This window comes from Engraulis encrasicolus, chromosome 10 (assembly GCF_034702125.1).
Source record: "Engraulis encrasicolus isolate BLACKSEA-1 chromosome 10, IST_EnEncr_1.0, whole genome shotgun sequence".
NCBI lineage: Eukaryota > Metazoa > Chordata > Actinopteri > Clupeiformes > Engraulidae > Engraulis > Engraulis encrasicolus.
This window is the reverse complement of record NC_085866.1, coordinates 18697303-18714814: the sequence shown is the minus strand read 5'-3', so window position 1 is coordinate 18714814 and position 17512 is coordinate 18697303. Positions and strand designations below refer to the sequence as shown.

Genomic DNA, 17512 nt, shown 5'->3' with positions numbered 1-17512 from the left:
TGTGTGTGTGTGTGTGTGTGTGTGTGTGTGTGTGTGTGTGTGTGTGTGTGTGTGTGTGTGTGTGTGTGTGTGTGTGTGTGTGTGTGTGTGTGTGTGTGTGTGTGTGTGTGTGTGTGTGTGTGTGTGTGTGTCTGCAGGTCTTTACCAGGCGGTGCGTCCACACCATAAGAAGCGTTTCCATGAGCAGTGTGTGATTTTAACTGGAGAGGGCTGCTGCTACAAGCCTGAACACTCGCTCAGCAAGGATGAGAAACGAGCACTCACCACACACAAAGGTCTCTCTCTCTCTCTCTCTCTCTCTCTCTCTCTCTCTCTCTCTCTCTCTCTCTCTCTCTCTCTCCCTCTCACACTCACTCACACACACTCACACACACACACACACACACACACACACACACACACACACACACACACACACACACACACACACACACACACACACACACACACACACACACACACACACACTCACACCAACCATGCCACCAATGTTTTTTTCAATAACATTTGATTTGAGCTCTTAACAATTGATGACTTGAAAATTATGATGACTGTCATTCGTTTTGACTGATGACAGAAATCGGTAAAAAACATATACATATATCATTTGAATGATAATTTGGAACAAACTGTAAATTCATTTCGAAGTGAGTGCAGACAGATTTTTTTCAGTCCATGTTTGTATAATTTGTGTGTGTGCATGTGTGTGTGTGGGCTTGTGTGTGCGGACTTGTGTGCGCATGCTGTTTGTTGTGTGTTTCTCATGTTACAGGCAGTGAAGCATCGTCAGGCCCAGACGAGGTCTCAGCCTCAGCCTCAGCCTCAGCAGCATCACTGCCTGTATCCTCATCAACATCAGCAGCAGCATCAGTCCCATCTGCAGCAGCATCAAGGTCATCATCGTCCTCATCTGCGTCATCAGCAGCAGCATCGTCTGAGCTGAAGGACTTGATGGGGGATGTCCAGCGGGCGTTAGGACCCAGCAGAGCCAAGGAGCTCTTCTCCTGCCTCACCTCCTACCGCAAGACGCAACTCTACGACCAGATGGTCACCACAGTGGTCGGCATACTCTCAGAGAAGGACGAATACCTGCCACTGCTAAAGCGTAAGACGACCTGTCTGTGTGTGTGTGTGTTTGTGTCTGCGTGTGTGTCTGTTTGTGTGTCTGTTTGTGATTTTTTGAAGGTGTCTCAGGCTTAAATGGGTTAAGGCAAAGTTGCTCTTTGTTCGGGTTTCAGTAAACGCACACCGTGTGAGGTGCGTACGGCGGACAATTAGACTCAACTTGAAAAGAATAGTCGTTGCACACTCGGAACTTCATGCAGTTACATTTAATAAGACCATCGTTTCGGCTTACGCCGGTCGTCATCACATCGTCATCATATCGTCTACCGGTACTAAAAACCTGGACCCTTTTTGGGAAAAGTCGCCCTCGGACTATAAAAACGTAAATATATCAGCCTCTGAAGCACATAAAAACATGAAATAAGTTGCATTTAAAAGCTAAGGCCCCCATCTTGCATTACAATGTGTTAATGCTGAATGCTGCGTCCATGAAACTCTAGGCGCCTAGTTAATGCAGCATATCGTCGCCTTAGGATTATAGGGTTCTATCTGACTTTTGACCAGTTCTGAGATATTGAGGTTTAAAGATTTTGCACTCTGTAGATCAGAAGTGGCATATGGAATAGGTTTGTTTGATACACTAGACTCAAAGACACCTTCAATGAACTGTAAATCTAAAATATTAAAATCATCGAACATTTGGAAGTGGTGTTTTTTAAAACAGGTAAAATGTAGATAGAACCTTATTGCACTGAAATCGCAAAATGTTTTTAGGATTATAAGGTTCTATCTACCAAAACATCAGAATTAACAATAATTTCTGAACAAAACTCATAGATTACTAATAAAATAATTGTAACAACACTGTTTAAAGAAAATTAAGTGGTATTTGGAGATTGCAGGCCACTGTATGTATTGCTGTAAGATGCGATTTTGCACTGTATAATTGGGGCAGTCTGTAGATCATAATTGGCATATGGAACATGTTAATTTGATACACTAGAGTTAAAGACACCTTAAATGAACTCTAAATCTGAAATATTTAAATCATTGAACTTTGGGAAGTGGTGTTTTTTAAACAGGTAGAATGCAGATAGAACCTTACCGCAAAATGTTTTTAGAATTATAGGGTTCTATCTACCAAAACATAGAAATTAACAATGATTTTGGAACAAAACTCATAGATTACTAATACAATGGTTGTAACAACACTATTTAAAGAATATGAATTGGCATTTGGAGATTTCAGGCCACTGAAGGCCTATATGTAGCCTATATTGTATGTATTTATACAATACCCGTAGTTAGATAGAGTTTAACCTAGATATTAGAAACCCTTGGTTATTAGGGGTTCAGGGGCTTGTCCCCCAAGAAAATGAGGGGGGGAAAAGTCAAATTTTAACACAATATCAGAATGGCCCATGGCCCAGTGTGGTGGAGAACCTATGTCCCAAGGGCCGTAATCATCTTATCCGGGCCCGATATACTTTTAATGTTATGCAGCTTCACATGAAATATGACATATTTTGTAAAGTATTCTTAGGAATTACATTTGCAATACAATTAAGTTGCATTTTCAGGGGACCTAGTGAAGGTGGGGTCTGTTGTGAAGGTGGCCGCCTTCAATATAGGCCTAAAGTGCAGGGGGAAATCCTGATTTGTGTTCATAGTACAGATGCAAAAGTTTCTCCACCCCTGGCCAAGTGGTTAAGGAGACTAATTGTTACAGGTTCAAATCCCACCATCTCACTCCCTGGCTGAGATGTCCTTGAGCAAGAAACCTAACCCCTTACTTCTCCAGGGACTATAGCCAATACCCTGTGCAAATACCATGTACTAAGTCCCTTTGGATGAGGGCCTACTGTTATGTAATGTACTGTAAAATATATACCAGGTACAGATCTGTCAGCACTGCAATACAATTCAAATGTGCATTACAGTCAATGTTTTTGTATAGTATGGAGGTATGTATCTAACATATTGCATTTACTGCAGTAAAGGTGTACTTGTTAGACTATTCCAGGGCTCCATATAATACATTACAACAGGTACCTGCTTTTCACATTCAGGGAATGAATAATGATATGCACAATGTTTTAAAAGTGGATGATGAGGTTTAGGGCCTCCTTGGTTCTTGGGTCACTTGGCCTGGGTGGGTCGGTGTAATCTATCATTGAGCCCACAACATTATCTTAATAAATAGGCCTAATATGCTAAAAGCCACTAAAAAATCTTAACATCAGCTTAATTTACCAAAAAGTAAAGGTCCAATAGGACATACAGCACCTGTTCCACAGATGGCACCTGGGAAAGGCTAGCCATGGCAAGATTAGATAGAGCTAGCTAGATAGAGATATTTTATTTTAACGTTTGTCCCATTATTGCAGTGGGAACCAAAAAGTGTAAAAATAATAATAATTAGTGACCCAAAGCCATAGTATATTAAATGGTTAGATAATACCATGCTGGTACGCCATGCGCAACCAGCGAGCACTTGGTCAAATACGAACACTGCAAGTCTACAACACGTGCGTAACGTAAGGTTTACCGTCATTATACCTTCCCATATAAATAGGGACTGCTTGGCTCAGTAAAATCGACTGTGATGGCATCTCATCGCGTAAGGTAGGCCTAATATTGATAGCTAGTTTGGTCATGTCCATGATAGCCTACTACTGGCTACTTTTTGAGCAATTCTGACCCAACGCAACGCAAAACCTAATGTTGCCTCACGTAAGCACAGCTAATTGGCAAGCATGGGATTAAGAATTGCCACGTTTGTTCTTTGAATGTGTTTCGACTTCAACTTTCTAACGTGGGCTACATCAGTGTCACCGTAAGTTGCAAGATCTGTCCAACTTGGTGCATAGCTCCGCCTTTTGCTGATTAAATAAGCGGGGGTGCATTGGAGTCGCCATCCTTGCTTTGAATGGCAAACAGAAGCTCATATTTGCAAGATTTTGCGAGGAAATGGTAGCACTGAGACTGGAGACATGCGTTGGTATCATAACAAACGAAAAAGCAGCTGATTAGCCGCTTTGCAAAGCTGCTACGTTCAATTGCGTCAGATAGAACCCTATAATTCTAAGTTGAAGTGCGGTTTTGCAGATAGAACCTTATGGTTCTGAGGATTAAACGGTGAAAAATGCATAAAACGTTTCAAAACATATTCTAGGATGTAAAGCAGTGTTACTATAATATGTCTATGGCAATAACTCAATTTCGACCAAAATGTCAGATAGAACCTTATAATCCTAGAGCGACGATATATGCAGCAGAATGGATTAATTGGTAGGCAGGTTGTCTTGAGGACACGGTCCAAGGTTCAACTCCCAGACCTTTTGGATAAAAGAGTAAAAGTGCAAACTGGCCTGCATATATAATAGTTTAATTTTGCAACAACCTTGAAAATAAAAACAATACAGCCTGGATACAATCTTATTGTGAAGGGGACTGATGAGGAGAAAAAATGAGTATAGATACACCATGTTTAAAGTGCAGGATTCTCCACCTTGACGTTTGCTGGCACAAACTTGAGTTTGCAAGTGCAGACTTGTTTATCGATTGCACCTATCTTTATGCACAGTTTAAAATTCTGGAGCAGCACAGCTTATCTTTCACCTTGTCAGATCACAAATCCAAGTTTAAAAAAGCAAATCAAAACACATGCCTAAGACTTAGTCAGGCAAGTCTGACTGCAACAAACTGAGTCATCATGAACAAAGGTAATGTATACAACTGCAATTTGGGACTTGTGACCTGGACTTGAGTCATCAGGATTTGAGACTTGATATTAGATTAGAAATGACTTGTGTCTTGACTCGGACTTGTGCACTATTGACTCGAGACTTGACTTGGAAGTTGGACTTGACAGTTTCTTGCAATGGCATTTCAAGTCTAAATATATTCCATTTCTGCATGTGGAAGTATTACACAAATTTTTTTTAATTAAATGACTTGATGATCTTAACCAGTACCAGCATGCCTAGTATTTTGTTCAGAATGCCACTCGCAAAGGGGGACATGCATAGCAGTGTGGAGAAGTAATGAATTTATGACCAAAAGTACATGTAGTTGTCAAGATTATGTGTAAAATACATGGCGAGTTGCAATATAACAGCAGAACTAAACACAATATGACACAACACCACTTACCACAATACAGTATAGCAGCAGGATAAATACCTACAGCATTTGTAATTGTTATCGTACATATGTATAGTGTGTGTATTGGCAATCCAGAGGTGGTGTGTCTGTTTGAGTGCAGTGTTTATGTTAGCGTCCACCCTGTCCTGTTTATACTTGAGTGCGTGTGTTTGGCTGTCTCTATGTACTGTATGTGTCTGTCTGTGGGTGTCTGCTAATTTGCTATAGTGGTAGGTAGGTGTCCACTATGGGTGTACGTCCCTGAAAGTGGTGTGTGTTTGCACTGTCCTCTGTTTGCATGTCCATCTGTTTGTTTGTGCGTGCGCGCGTCTTTCTGCAGCCAAGCCCTGAGGAAATGATGTCTACAATATTTATGCTGATACTGCCATAATCCATCGGAATATGTTTGCACTGCATCAGACTATTCTACCGAATGGTAATTGCGGCCATAGAGCACACATTATTGTCACATTTGTCGTATTTCTGTCATCGTCTCACCAGAGTCATGTAGGCCACATTACTGTTATATTTCTGTCAGGTGGTGTCATGGACCAATTTTATATATAGCTATGCTGTCATGAACCATTGGAATATTCCACAGTGTTTTTATTATTGCCATAGAGCAGCAGACTTACGGATCATGTTGGTCATATTACTGTCATCGTCCCACCAGGTCATATTTACCAATTACAGTACAGTCAGGTGTCATGGGACAATGTCCATAGTAGTTTTGTATGCCTCCGTGGCGGCAGAACTAAACGACACACAGCAGGGACTTACTGTACATGTTACTATAGGGACACTATTACTGTACATTCATCAGCTGATCTTGTGATGTGGTCTGTAGATATGTGCTCAGGTGATGGGGACATTAAGACAACTTTGCCTCCTTAGCAACTCTTCACCCACTCCTGAGTCCCTCACTGGTCTAACGTATAGTTTAACTAACTAACTGTTACAGTCTGGCTCTCTCTCTACAGTGTTGGATCAGATTGTTGTTGGTTCAAGTCCCACCCACCCCAGTAGGAAGACTGTGTGGGACAATGTCAAAAGAGATGTAGCTAGTTACACAAATATGAAATTGATATGAAATATGAAAGCCCCGGTCTGTGGGAAACGCCGCTAAGAGCCCTCGATAACGGAATGCGACATATTGCAGAAGTGATTGTGGCCATGGCCGTCTCAGGGTGAAATATTGTGTAGGTTAATTATGGGCAGGTCTTATTCATCACTACTGTCATGGGAAGCAATGGTATGATGTACAACCTGTGGGGGCTACAAGACGACTTGATGCGACCTTGCCTACCTCAGTGTGAAAGAGCACATGCTGTATTTTGATTGTGGGCGTGTCTTTCTCAAAGTGTAACAAGGTGGTCTTCAATTAGGAGTTGACATGTCTAGCCCAGTGGGAAAGGCTACGTAGTGTATTGTCTAAGTGATAGTGGATACTTTGTCATACTTAACTATGGGCTAATGTCTAATTCATCACTACTATGATGCACAGTTCTGGTCCGATGCACAGCCTGTACCAGATGATTTGGTGTGACTTCCTAGCCTGTTGTGAAAGGCCACACATTTTGCAAGTGATTAGGGGCATGTCTGTGTCTGTGTGCATTCCAGTAAAGGTTAACTTTGAGCATGTCTAATTCATCACTATAATATACAGTACACTACAGTGGTAGTATGATACACTAACAGTGGGGACAGCCAGATGACTTGATGTGAATTGCCTATCCCAGTGTGAAAGGAGACAGATATTGTTTTATAAATGATTATGGCCATGTGCTTCTCAGTGTGAAATATTGTGTACTGGTAGGTTAATTACGATGTTCTTTTTTTTCTTTTGGAGGCTTTTTATGCCTTTATTGTGACAGGACAGTAGTGTCAGAGACATATGCCTATCATTATTGGAAAGCCTGTGTTGTGCAGATTCATATGAAATGTAATATGAAACATTCGCATATATTGTACATTCACGATATAAAATGTTGATCTTTGCTGGGGACCTTAGTCAAGGTGGTTGACGGTTGATGTCAAGGGGGCGAGCCTTAACTGTAAAGTGCAGGGGGAAGCCCTGAGGTGTGACTTGATAATTGATGCCCAAGATACCAGCCAGGTGACTCCATGTGACTTGCCCGATACGTGTGTCATATGGGTGGCCTTTTATTATGCACATGGTCCTCACCAGTTATCCTCATTGACTGCATGTGCGTGTGAACTCATGACGCACCCTGAGTTTGCAAAAGGTTAAGAATATATGAGTGTCTGTGTGAAATGGCACTGTTGTCTGTGTGTCAAAAGGTGAAGTGTGTGTAAGTGAATTACAGTATGTGTGTGAAGGATTAATCATACAAGTGGTCTGACGCAATTTACTGAACCGGTCAAAGCAGTTGGATCATCATTGACATTTAGTTGCAGACTTCAGGTGGTGCAACCACAGCCATTGCCACTATTGTATTAATTAAGTGAATTAATTCATATTTTGGTAACTAATTATCAAGCAATGGATATGTTTTTAGATAATTCAGTAAAAACAGAAAATGGATTCTTACAATAATGACATTGTGTGTGTGTGTGTGTGTGCATATGTGTTTGTATGTGCACACATGTGAGTGTGCGGCACTCACACTGTGCACCCACAACCGTGTTGAGTTTTGGACATACCCATGATTCACTTGATGCGTGTGTGTGAGAGAGAGAGAGAGATCAGGGGTGTGTGTGTGTGTGTGTTTTGAGTTATGAGCATGTAATCAGTGCTAATTCAGTGGATATTCCTTATCTTCTTCTCCCCACCTTTTGCGCTGCTCCCCAGCCTCCTCTCCTCCACACATGCTGACAATTTCCAGGAAACATCAGCGTGTCAATTCCAACAGCTGTAGGCGTGTGTTTGCATGTATCTGTCTGTACCTGCATGCATGGACAGGTTATCACCGATAACCCCACCCCATACACTCTTTCGCACTATTTCCAGGAAGAGCCTGTCAATCAAAGCAGCTGTAGCCAATCAGGGCAGGCGCTGCTGCATGCAGGGTGACCCTGCATGAGAGGGACCCCGGAAGGCTTTTCGTGGTCTTCATAAGTTGATTTGTTTCTTTGTGTTACCACGGCAACCTGAAGCTGCAGCTTGTTCCACGCGGTTTGAAGGCTGACTTCCTTTTTTGCTCTCGCATAACACAGTCCTGTTTATGCTTCCACAGTCATGGAACTTAGGCTACGCAGTTCGCACGAGTGAGCGTAAACACTTAAGTTCAGTTTTGGCTTGTGTGTGCGATGGTAGAAACGGGTTGAAAAGTAAAAAGAATAGAGAGAGAAGGGAAGTTTAACCCCTCGAACACACCATTGGAGCTGATTGTACATACTAGGGCCTAGGGCTGGGAATCGATCCAAATTTCCTGGATTGATTCGATTCTGATCCAGAAGGCTGCGATCTGATTCGATCCACGATCCGATTCAATTCGATATCGATCTTTTGTATTGCTGCCGGGTTGTCACTCTACCCCATTTATGCCTAGAATTCTAAGACTGACTAAAAAACCTAAATATCTCAGCCTTTGATGCCCACACAAACATGAAATACCTTGGTATGTGAGAAATCAGTGGGAAACTGTGGAAGAGAGCTACACAAAGTTATGAATCGATATTGCCTTTTTCGAACGCGAATCGATATTGGATCGCGATTCGATCTTTTGAACCCAGCCCTACTAGGGCCCACAATTTGCTGCTACGCCCCTGACCATGCCTGTGTCTTAGATTTCAGTCGTGGCACTGAATATGGGCTGGCATGATTCTGCACGCCTCAGCAATCATTTTTTATTTTATTGTTGTTGCCATAGCAACCCGCGGTCAGTCGAATTCTCCACAGACCATAATGTCAGATTGTGCATAGATTGAATGCAGCCGTTGGCAGGGAGAGAGAGAGATAGGCAGCTGGATAAGATAGTGTTTGGGAGGAGAGTATAACTCAACCATTATGCTGTTGGTGCCTTCAGGCCAACTGAGGACCGCGCCTTTGCCAGTTCCCGCACCTAATCAATCAGAGCCTGATATGAACGCAGGTGATGCACAGTTAAGCACTAAGCGCCAAACGTAACTGGTGAGGCACTATTATCGTTCTGGTCGCCCTGAAAAGTGTGTGGGTGCGTGTGTGTTTGTGTGTGTGTGTTTGTGTGTGTGCGTGTGCGTGTGCGTGTGCGCGCGTGCGCGTGCGCGTGTGTGTGTGTGTGTGTGTGTGCGTGCGTGCAGGTAGTGTGGGACTGGATGCCCTTGTACTGTACAGCTCCGACCAGATCAGGCGTCTGATTAAAATGCATGTTTTAAAGGGTTGAGAGACCGGAATAAAGTGTGCGTGCGCGTGCACGTGCGCGTGCGTGTGTGTGTGTCCACATAAATATTTACAGTGTTGAGAGAGAAGTCCCCATCCACAGTTTAAACACTGCTGTGTGGTATTCTCAGCAGGCATTGCCAACAGCAGGGAACTGGTAATAGTGCTTAGAACAGTGCAGTACCTTTTTTTAAACATATCCTGAACACAAAACATATTTCCAAAATATGCATCGATTAATAGTAGACAAATAGTTTAATACGGCATCTGTTGAACTTGCACAACATACAGTGAAAGTATAAATGTTACTTTTCAAAGGGGATGTGTACTCATTTGTACTGTGCACTGTACACTCACCCCTCGCTACACACTCATGGAATGAATCAGAAAGTTGTAAAAAAAAGAAAAGAAAAAGAAAAGAAAAGGTTTTTTTTTTGAAAAACCGTAAACCCTGATCATGTCTCATTTGGCATTTGGGTTCATAGTATGAGTCATTTCATACTGGTATGTGCTGTGCTGAAGAGCAAGTCTCCACAGTACATGTTTTACTAAATGGGTGAAAGTCACATTAGTGACTAACTGTCTTGTGTTCTTATTCATCAAATACGTTGAAGCCTCATCATGCTTGTATGTAGAACATCGAGATCTTGGCAGTATGACAACTTTTTACAGATGGACAGAAAGAAATGCAAAGTGTTCAAGGGATGTAGAAGAACAATTTTGGAGGTGCTTCTTGGTGTCAAGTCAGGAGAGATTTCAGGACACTCTTTGTATGCAAAGCGAGAGATATTAAAAAAGCATTATTTTAACATGCCTTCATTATCTTGGCACACAATGGCACATAGCCTAGTAAAGGCTTTTTATAGGCAAGACAAAGGCAAGGCAACTTTATTTTAGAGGTGCTCCGATTGCTCGGCAGCCCATCAGGATCGGCCGATAATGGCCAAAAATAGCCTGATCGGTGACCGATCAAAAAACCGATCCAGAGATATTAAATTCCTCACGCAACCATTTTGCCTTTACACCTGGCGCTGCCTGCATGTAGCCTAGGTGCTGGCTCTGCACAGCTGCTGCACCAAAATAAGGCATCTTTACTTGTCTTTAACTTTTTGGAATTCCCTCCTTCATTTTCACCATTTATAATCATATCTGCATCAACAATGATCTGATTTTCCGATCCATGCGCCGTTTACATGACGCTTGTAATTTGCGAATGACGTGTCAGTCTCGCCATGTTCGCTATTTTGAGTTACAGCCTGTCAGCACGCAACAACTAAACGTTTCCAAAACAATCATCAACGGTATTGTTTTCAAAGTTGTAGCCTAATGCACAGCCAGGTCATTAGTTTGTAGTCTCTGCAACACCAAACAGTGCAGAGGGAGAGTGGACGGTGAAACTCAATGAGTCTGTGCAGGGAATTCTACAGTCTATGACAGTGTTACAGAGAAAGAGCTTTCCTCGCAGACACGCTGTGTTGTGCGTGTTGCCTGTTCTTTCAAGTGAAGTTTTTTTTCTTGTTTTGTGTAGAATCTCAAGTGTTTCAGTCACAATGTAATTTGCGATAGACTACTTCTCGCCAGTTAGCCATGTTACGTTATAACCTGTGTAGTTGCCTCGGTCAGCACGCGACAAGTTCACGTTGTCCGCACAAGCATGCCAACGTTATTGTTTTCAAAGTTGTAATTGACAGTCAGTCGATTAGTTTGATAGTCGCTGAAACGCCAAATGGCGACAGGTGAGGGGAGAGGGAGAGTCAGAACGGTCGCGGAGCACTGCAGTAGAGGTGTGTCGTTCATGAACGAGCCGGTTCTTTTGAACGGCTCCCTGAAGTGAACGATGGGAACCGGATCACAGCTGGGGGAGCCACTCGATCGTTATTTCGTTCATTTTTCATTCATTTTAAGCACGTGACCTCGACCAGAGTAATTCAATTTGGGAAAAAACACAATTGTTTGCCTCAAAGAGAGGCAAAAACGGTCTTTAGAAGCAGGAGAATAATCAGTTGTTGTTTGGACAAAATTACCTTGAGATGGAGTCAAAATATTACATTCTTAACACTGAATAAATAATTTAAAAAAGAGCCAAAAGAGCCAGTTTTTTGAACGGCTCTTTGAAAGGAACGAGCCACTAAGATCCGGATCCCGAAAAAGAGCCATAAATCCCATCTCTACACTGCAGCTGTGGACAGTGAGTGACAGAGAGGGGAGGGGCTCTCCTCACGAGGCTGCTCATTTAAAGCGACAGGGTTTTTTCTAGTATGCAGAAGACGAGAGACTGAGATCCAGGTGTCTGAGCTTCAATTCAATATTAAATAGTTTAGTAATTATATGCAATAACTTATAAATCGATGTAATGTTTCAGTTTCAGTTTCAATTCAATCTTAAATAGTTTAGTAATTATATGCAATAACTTATAAATTGATTAATACTGTAGACTTACTTGTAGGCTATATTACCAACACTAGTCTGAAAGAGCTGCAAGATAATAATAATAATAATAGCCTAATAATAATAATGATAATAATAATAATAATAGCCTAATAATAGGCCTACATTGTGAAAGCAACATGTGCAAATTAAGATTGATTGGTTTATGGGCAGAAATGGTATTCAATAAGGATAATTAATAGGCTATTAAAAAAAATAGGAAATAATTTCTGTGATCGGCAATGATCGGTGATCGGCAGATAAAGATTTTTGGTGATCGGTATCGGTGATCGGGCCAAAAAAATGGTGATCGGAGCACCTCTACTTTATTTCTAAAGCACATGTTATACATGTGCAAGTCAATGGGCTTACAAAAACGGAGATAAAAGACCACAACAAAATACACAAACACAATTTATATGCTTAAAAAGTTTATATACTTACGGTATATACAGAATGTCTTATTATCATGTAGGTGAATGAAAGCTGAGGGAACCTCACTACACTTAGGTGCAACTCAGTGATCCTACAAGGATAGCCACACATATGTTTGTGTTAATGTGTGTGTGTCTGTGTCTGTGTCTGTGTCTGTGTGCATGCGTGTCTATCTGCAGGGTTGGAGGTCTTCATCCCCAAAAGTGATCGCATTCGCTTCAAGGATATGATCTCTTCCTTAACCGGAGGGAGCGATGAGCAAGACAGCCAACCCACAGGTAACCACCCACCCCCTGGACTTGTTTGTGTCTGAGTCTGATTCATTGTTACTCTTCATGCTTTCCCAATTTCTTCAATAAATAAATGGCAGTGGTAACGTTTCCCATAGTTTCAGTCACTCACACAGTTTAGTAGCCTATTTGTGGGTACAATTCCATTGTTTACTGAGGGGGTAAAGTAGATTTCCTTCAGACCAACTAGAAACATGACTAGACTTAATGACACACGGTTCGGGTTCAGCATCTAACTCACCCAACCACACTGCAGATGGATGGGAAGGCAATGACATGAATGGAAATTTTGGTGTAAAAATGAAGTGAATTCGTCTTTGTTCCACACTTGTCCATTTCACTGGTGTCATGGCTGAGGAGAGCTGTGTGGGTTTCTGCCAATCTGTGGCAGTGGTCAGACTGCATTGCAGTATAGCCTATTACTAACCCTTTCTCACTCAGGGCAAGGATTCAGAACAGGGACTTTGTTTCATTTATTAGGAAACATACAACATCATTCACATAGAATTGGGTAAAGTAAAGGAAGTAAGAGAGCATGAATTGACCTTATTTCAAAGAATTCAATTGTTTAAAAAAAATGTTAAATAGTTGAAAATATGAAGCCAGAAACCATGAGAAACTGAAGCTTCTGAAAGATCTTTATTTATTTGTTTATTTAACCCATTGACGCCTGATGTTGCGTTGCGCAACATTGGCCCTGGCGCCTGGAGCTGCATTACGCAACATTCAGGCTCATGAGATTTGAGACAACTATTAAAAAATTCTGTTTTATTTGAGATGAATGAACCAATTCTAATGAAAGATGAGGGTCTTGGCGTTTTAATGCAACTTAGTGCATATTTGTATGTGCTTCAGAAGCTGAGATATTAAGGTTTTTATTGGCTGAGGGCAGCTTGTCTTAAAAAGGGCTCAGGCAGTCAGCATCCTTTTTTGCAGGTGCCTTAGGCGTCAATGGGTTAATTCATTCAGCATTAACAAAGTTACAAGCCCCCCCCCGGATTCCATAGAGGCCTTTCTTTGCTCTTGCCCAGGGGCCATAAAGTCATAATCTGTCCTGACACAGGAACTTAATTACAAGGTTTTTTTTTAAGTCTGACTTCTCATAATAGTTTAAAAAGTAATGAACTCAACCTAGACAAATACAGACACCTACAAAGGACAATAAAACACCTGCAAACACTAAAACAGGTCATTGTGGTGCACATTCAGTCTGAGATTGCGCACAGCTGAGTTTCCTGTAAAGAATCAAATGTTATGCTTCAGATGGTGCACTTGTGCACTTCGGGCACTATATTTTAGATCACCAGCTATTGATTTTGCAACTAGCTGTTTCACATCATAGCAGGCAGAGAGAGTTTATCTAAAGACACTTCATCCTTTTAAGGGATGAGGGTCCAAAAAGATCATTGGAAACATGTTAATCCTTATCAACAATTATTGTGACATTAATGACGAAAGGAAAATTGTGACATTAATGACGAGAGGAAAATTAGGCAGAGCTGTTTTGTTTGTTTCTTTGCTTGTTTGTTCGTTATTCCTCTTAAATGTGCCAATGGGAATTCCAATGTTCATTAAAAAAAGATTACCCGTTTACCGCCAAAAAGAGATCACCTTGAGGCAGTGACACTACTACCAACACACTGGCAAAATGTCAAGATGAGAAAGTTGATTGTTACCTCTGCCAGCAAAAATAATTCAATCATGTATAATGTCAATTACTACATTGACATGATGTTTTTAATTCAGAATTAATCATTCAGAATTAAATAGTTGCGTCGAGTTGACTTATCTTTCCTTTAATTCTGAATTAAGAGGTGTTTACATGACGTTTTCAAAGCGGAATTGGGCTTTATTCAGAATTATAGTCAGTTAATTCCGAATTAAATGTCTCATGTAAATGTAGCAACTGTTACAGCCGTTATCCCATTAGGCCAGTTCAAACCTGTGAAGGAAGATGCATACCTACCCCCGTGCATACCTGGAATTCTCATGCCTACCTGTCCTCTACCTCGCCTGTGTCCTCCTAATTATATCATCTGCAAAACTGGTTTCTGCACGACAAATGACTTTGATACCCGTTGTATCATCTGCTGTGTGATGAAAGAGTTTCTGTATAAATAACATACTGTAGATACATGTCATTTACCCCACCCATCCTTCAGCCCACCTGTTCCCCGATTATACCATTGTTAGTGCTGTAGTTTCTGCACGACAAACACCATCAATACTGAATCCCACTTCTCCCCGCCTGCCGTGTATCCAGCCTGTTCCCCAATTAGCTGTTTTCACGTGACAGCAGGCTCCTTTCATTCAATGCATTTTAAGCGGGGAAAGAAGCATCTGGCGGCATGGACATGAACTTCCCATGAACACCCCACTGTTTTCTATGGAAACCGGTAGTAATTTCTCCTGCTTCGCTTCGAAAAACGGAACTTGTCTGACCTCACGGTGGAAAAGGGTAATTGTACATACTGTATTTCACCTGTAGTGCTAGTTTCCTCATGACGAATGACATGGATAGATAACCGTTGTCCCACTTCCCTTTCTTCCCCAGCTGTTCACCTGTTCACTGATCATCCCTCTACCTGTACTGTTAATCATCATCACCATGTCAACATCATGGATACTTAGCTGTTACCCTTTCTTGTGACCCCTTCAATTCAATGTATTATAAACGTATATAAACATATGCCTTTTACTCCACTTGATTCCCTTGCCAATGACGGCAAGGAGTGGTACATTTGAGCAGAAATACTATTTGCTAAAGACACAGGAATTGCATGATACAGAGGAGGATATACACTGTATATAGTCAAATCAAAGACATATCAGCCAAGATAACCTCAAAATGTTTGGCAAAGCCAGAGATAGAGAGGGGGAGACAGAGAGAGAGACCAACATACACAGCTTGTGCTTGGGAGAAGTGACTCCTCGAACAACTCATTATCATAGGCTTTTATAGGCTACTGGTGAAGTGACCAAGGCCCTTTGCCTTCTAGGGCCAGTGACACCACAGGGGTCGGGACCACCACACCTAGAGGGGATGAGCCCCTTAAGGCAATTTTACCAATATAACAGCAAATAGTATCAAAATGTGGCATCCAACAATCTTATATCTTACATAAGCATGCATGTATAATGTATAGACATAAGCAGGCGCACCACTGATTTCTGTGGTTCTCTGTCCGAAACCGGCAGTTGTTAATACCTGTTTCGCTTCAAAACGGAACTTGGTTGATGTCATTTGTGAGGGAGGTTAACCTCAGTACCTGTAGGGCCGGCTTCTTCAAGACAAACAAGACTTTCCGTCTTTCCGTCTTTCCGTTTCCCACAGAATACTAGAATACCTTTGCCCACATTACCCAGCCTTACTCTTGGCCTGTTCCCAAATTTCACTTTCAATTTTAGTTTTACTTAAAGGTGCGCTGTGTAATATTTTTAGTAGTTTATTTCCCAAATTCCTGCTGCCTATTCAGAAATGTTAATTTTGGCATGAATACTTGCCACCATCATCAAAAACAAAGTATTCATAATGACTGGAAAAATTGCACTTTTCGTACATGAAAAGGGGGGATCTTCTCCATGGTTTGCCATTGGGAATTTCCAGAAATAGACATTTCTAGCTGCAAAACGTATTGTACTTTGGTCATTCTTGTAAATATTAGTTTATTATTTAGTAAATATTCATGAAAAGATTCAATTTGGCAGTAGGCGGCACAGTTTCAATGAGCAGCATATTTGCATTACCTACTATGGCCACCATCGCACACAGTACACCTTTAAGAAGAAACCCTTAAGCTGTGACATCTCCTTGTCCAGGGTGTCCTAACTAGTAGTTGACGGTACTGAAATGATGAGAACTAAACAAAATTCCAACCACAAGACAGGGCAGAGAACCATTCACACATCCATTCACTCTACATTTCTCCAAATTAGCCTTTGTCACAGTTGCATCAAACAAGTTTCGTTTTGAAGAGAAGTAGGAAAAACTACTACCGGTTTCCATAGAAAACAGTGAGGTGTAACTTTGTGTCTGTGCCACCAGATACTGCCACTTTTGCTTTCTTCCAGTGCATTGAACCAAAGGTGTCACATGAAAAAGGTACATCAAATGATTTTGAAAGTCGTGCAGGAAACTGGATGCTGTGGACATGCATGGATAGTTTTATGAGTTAGCATGCATCCAGGGTTTTCCAGACTGGGCAGTTTCCTGCCCAATTGGGCTGTTTAGGATGATGATGAAGAAAGAAAAAACTAGGGCTGGGCAACGTTAACACATTAACGGTGCGTTAACTATTGAGGTCAATATCGCCCGACAATTTTGTTAACGCTATAACTCAGCAGGTTTTTTTTCGTGGGTTTTTTTTTTTGTTTGCCTTTGTGAATAAATTCACTGTATCACCTTATCAAATTGACCTGAAAGAAAACCCACACAGTAGACAGAGGTAGCATGTAAAATCTGCAACAGAGTGGAGGTCTTGCTCAGCACAGAGATGTTACAACAGCACTGGGACAATTCCCCGGTCCGCTAACAGTTGTGGCCTTGCCTTTATTTTCTTCTAACAAGTAATCACTAACAGAATTGTTAGTTTAACCAAACAAGGACATAGTTCAGCTAATGAAGAATAAACATACAAGCCAGGTGGTAACTTATCTGTGACAACACAGATATCAGAACTCACACATAGACAGAGTTCACGCAGGGTTTAACCAAACAGAGTCTAACTAGAAACACAAAAAGCAAAGTCCTAACTACGTTACATTTTTATCACATTTTATATTTTCAATAATACATGTACAAATGCAGAGAATTTCTTAACAGCCTTTT

At 41.4% G+C, this 17512-nt stretch overlaps 1 protein-coding gene across 1 annotated transcript in view; it reads left to right on the top strand.

Annotated features, from left to right (window-relative positions):
• The window catches only part of rtel1 (regulator of telomere elongation helicase 1), a 91794-nt gene that overhangs the window by 64780 nt on the left and 9502 nt on the right, over positions 1-17512 (top strand). The window contains exons 29-31 of the mRNA XM_063208293.1: positions 138-275; positions 773-1105; positions 12574-12672. Coding sequence (XP_063064363.1) covers positions 138-275; positions 773-1105; positions 12574-12672 — 570 coding nt within the window. The remainder of the gene's footprint in view (positions 1-137; positions 276-772; positions 1106-12573; positions 12673-17512) is intronic.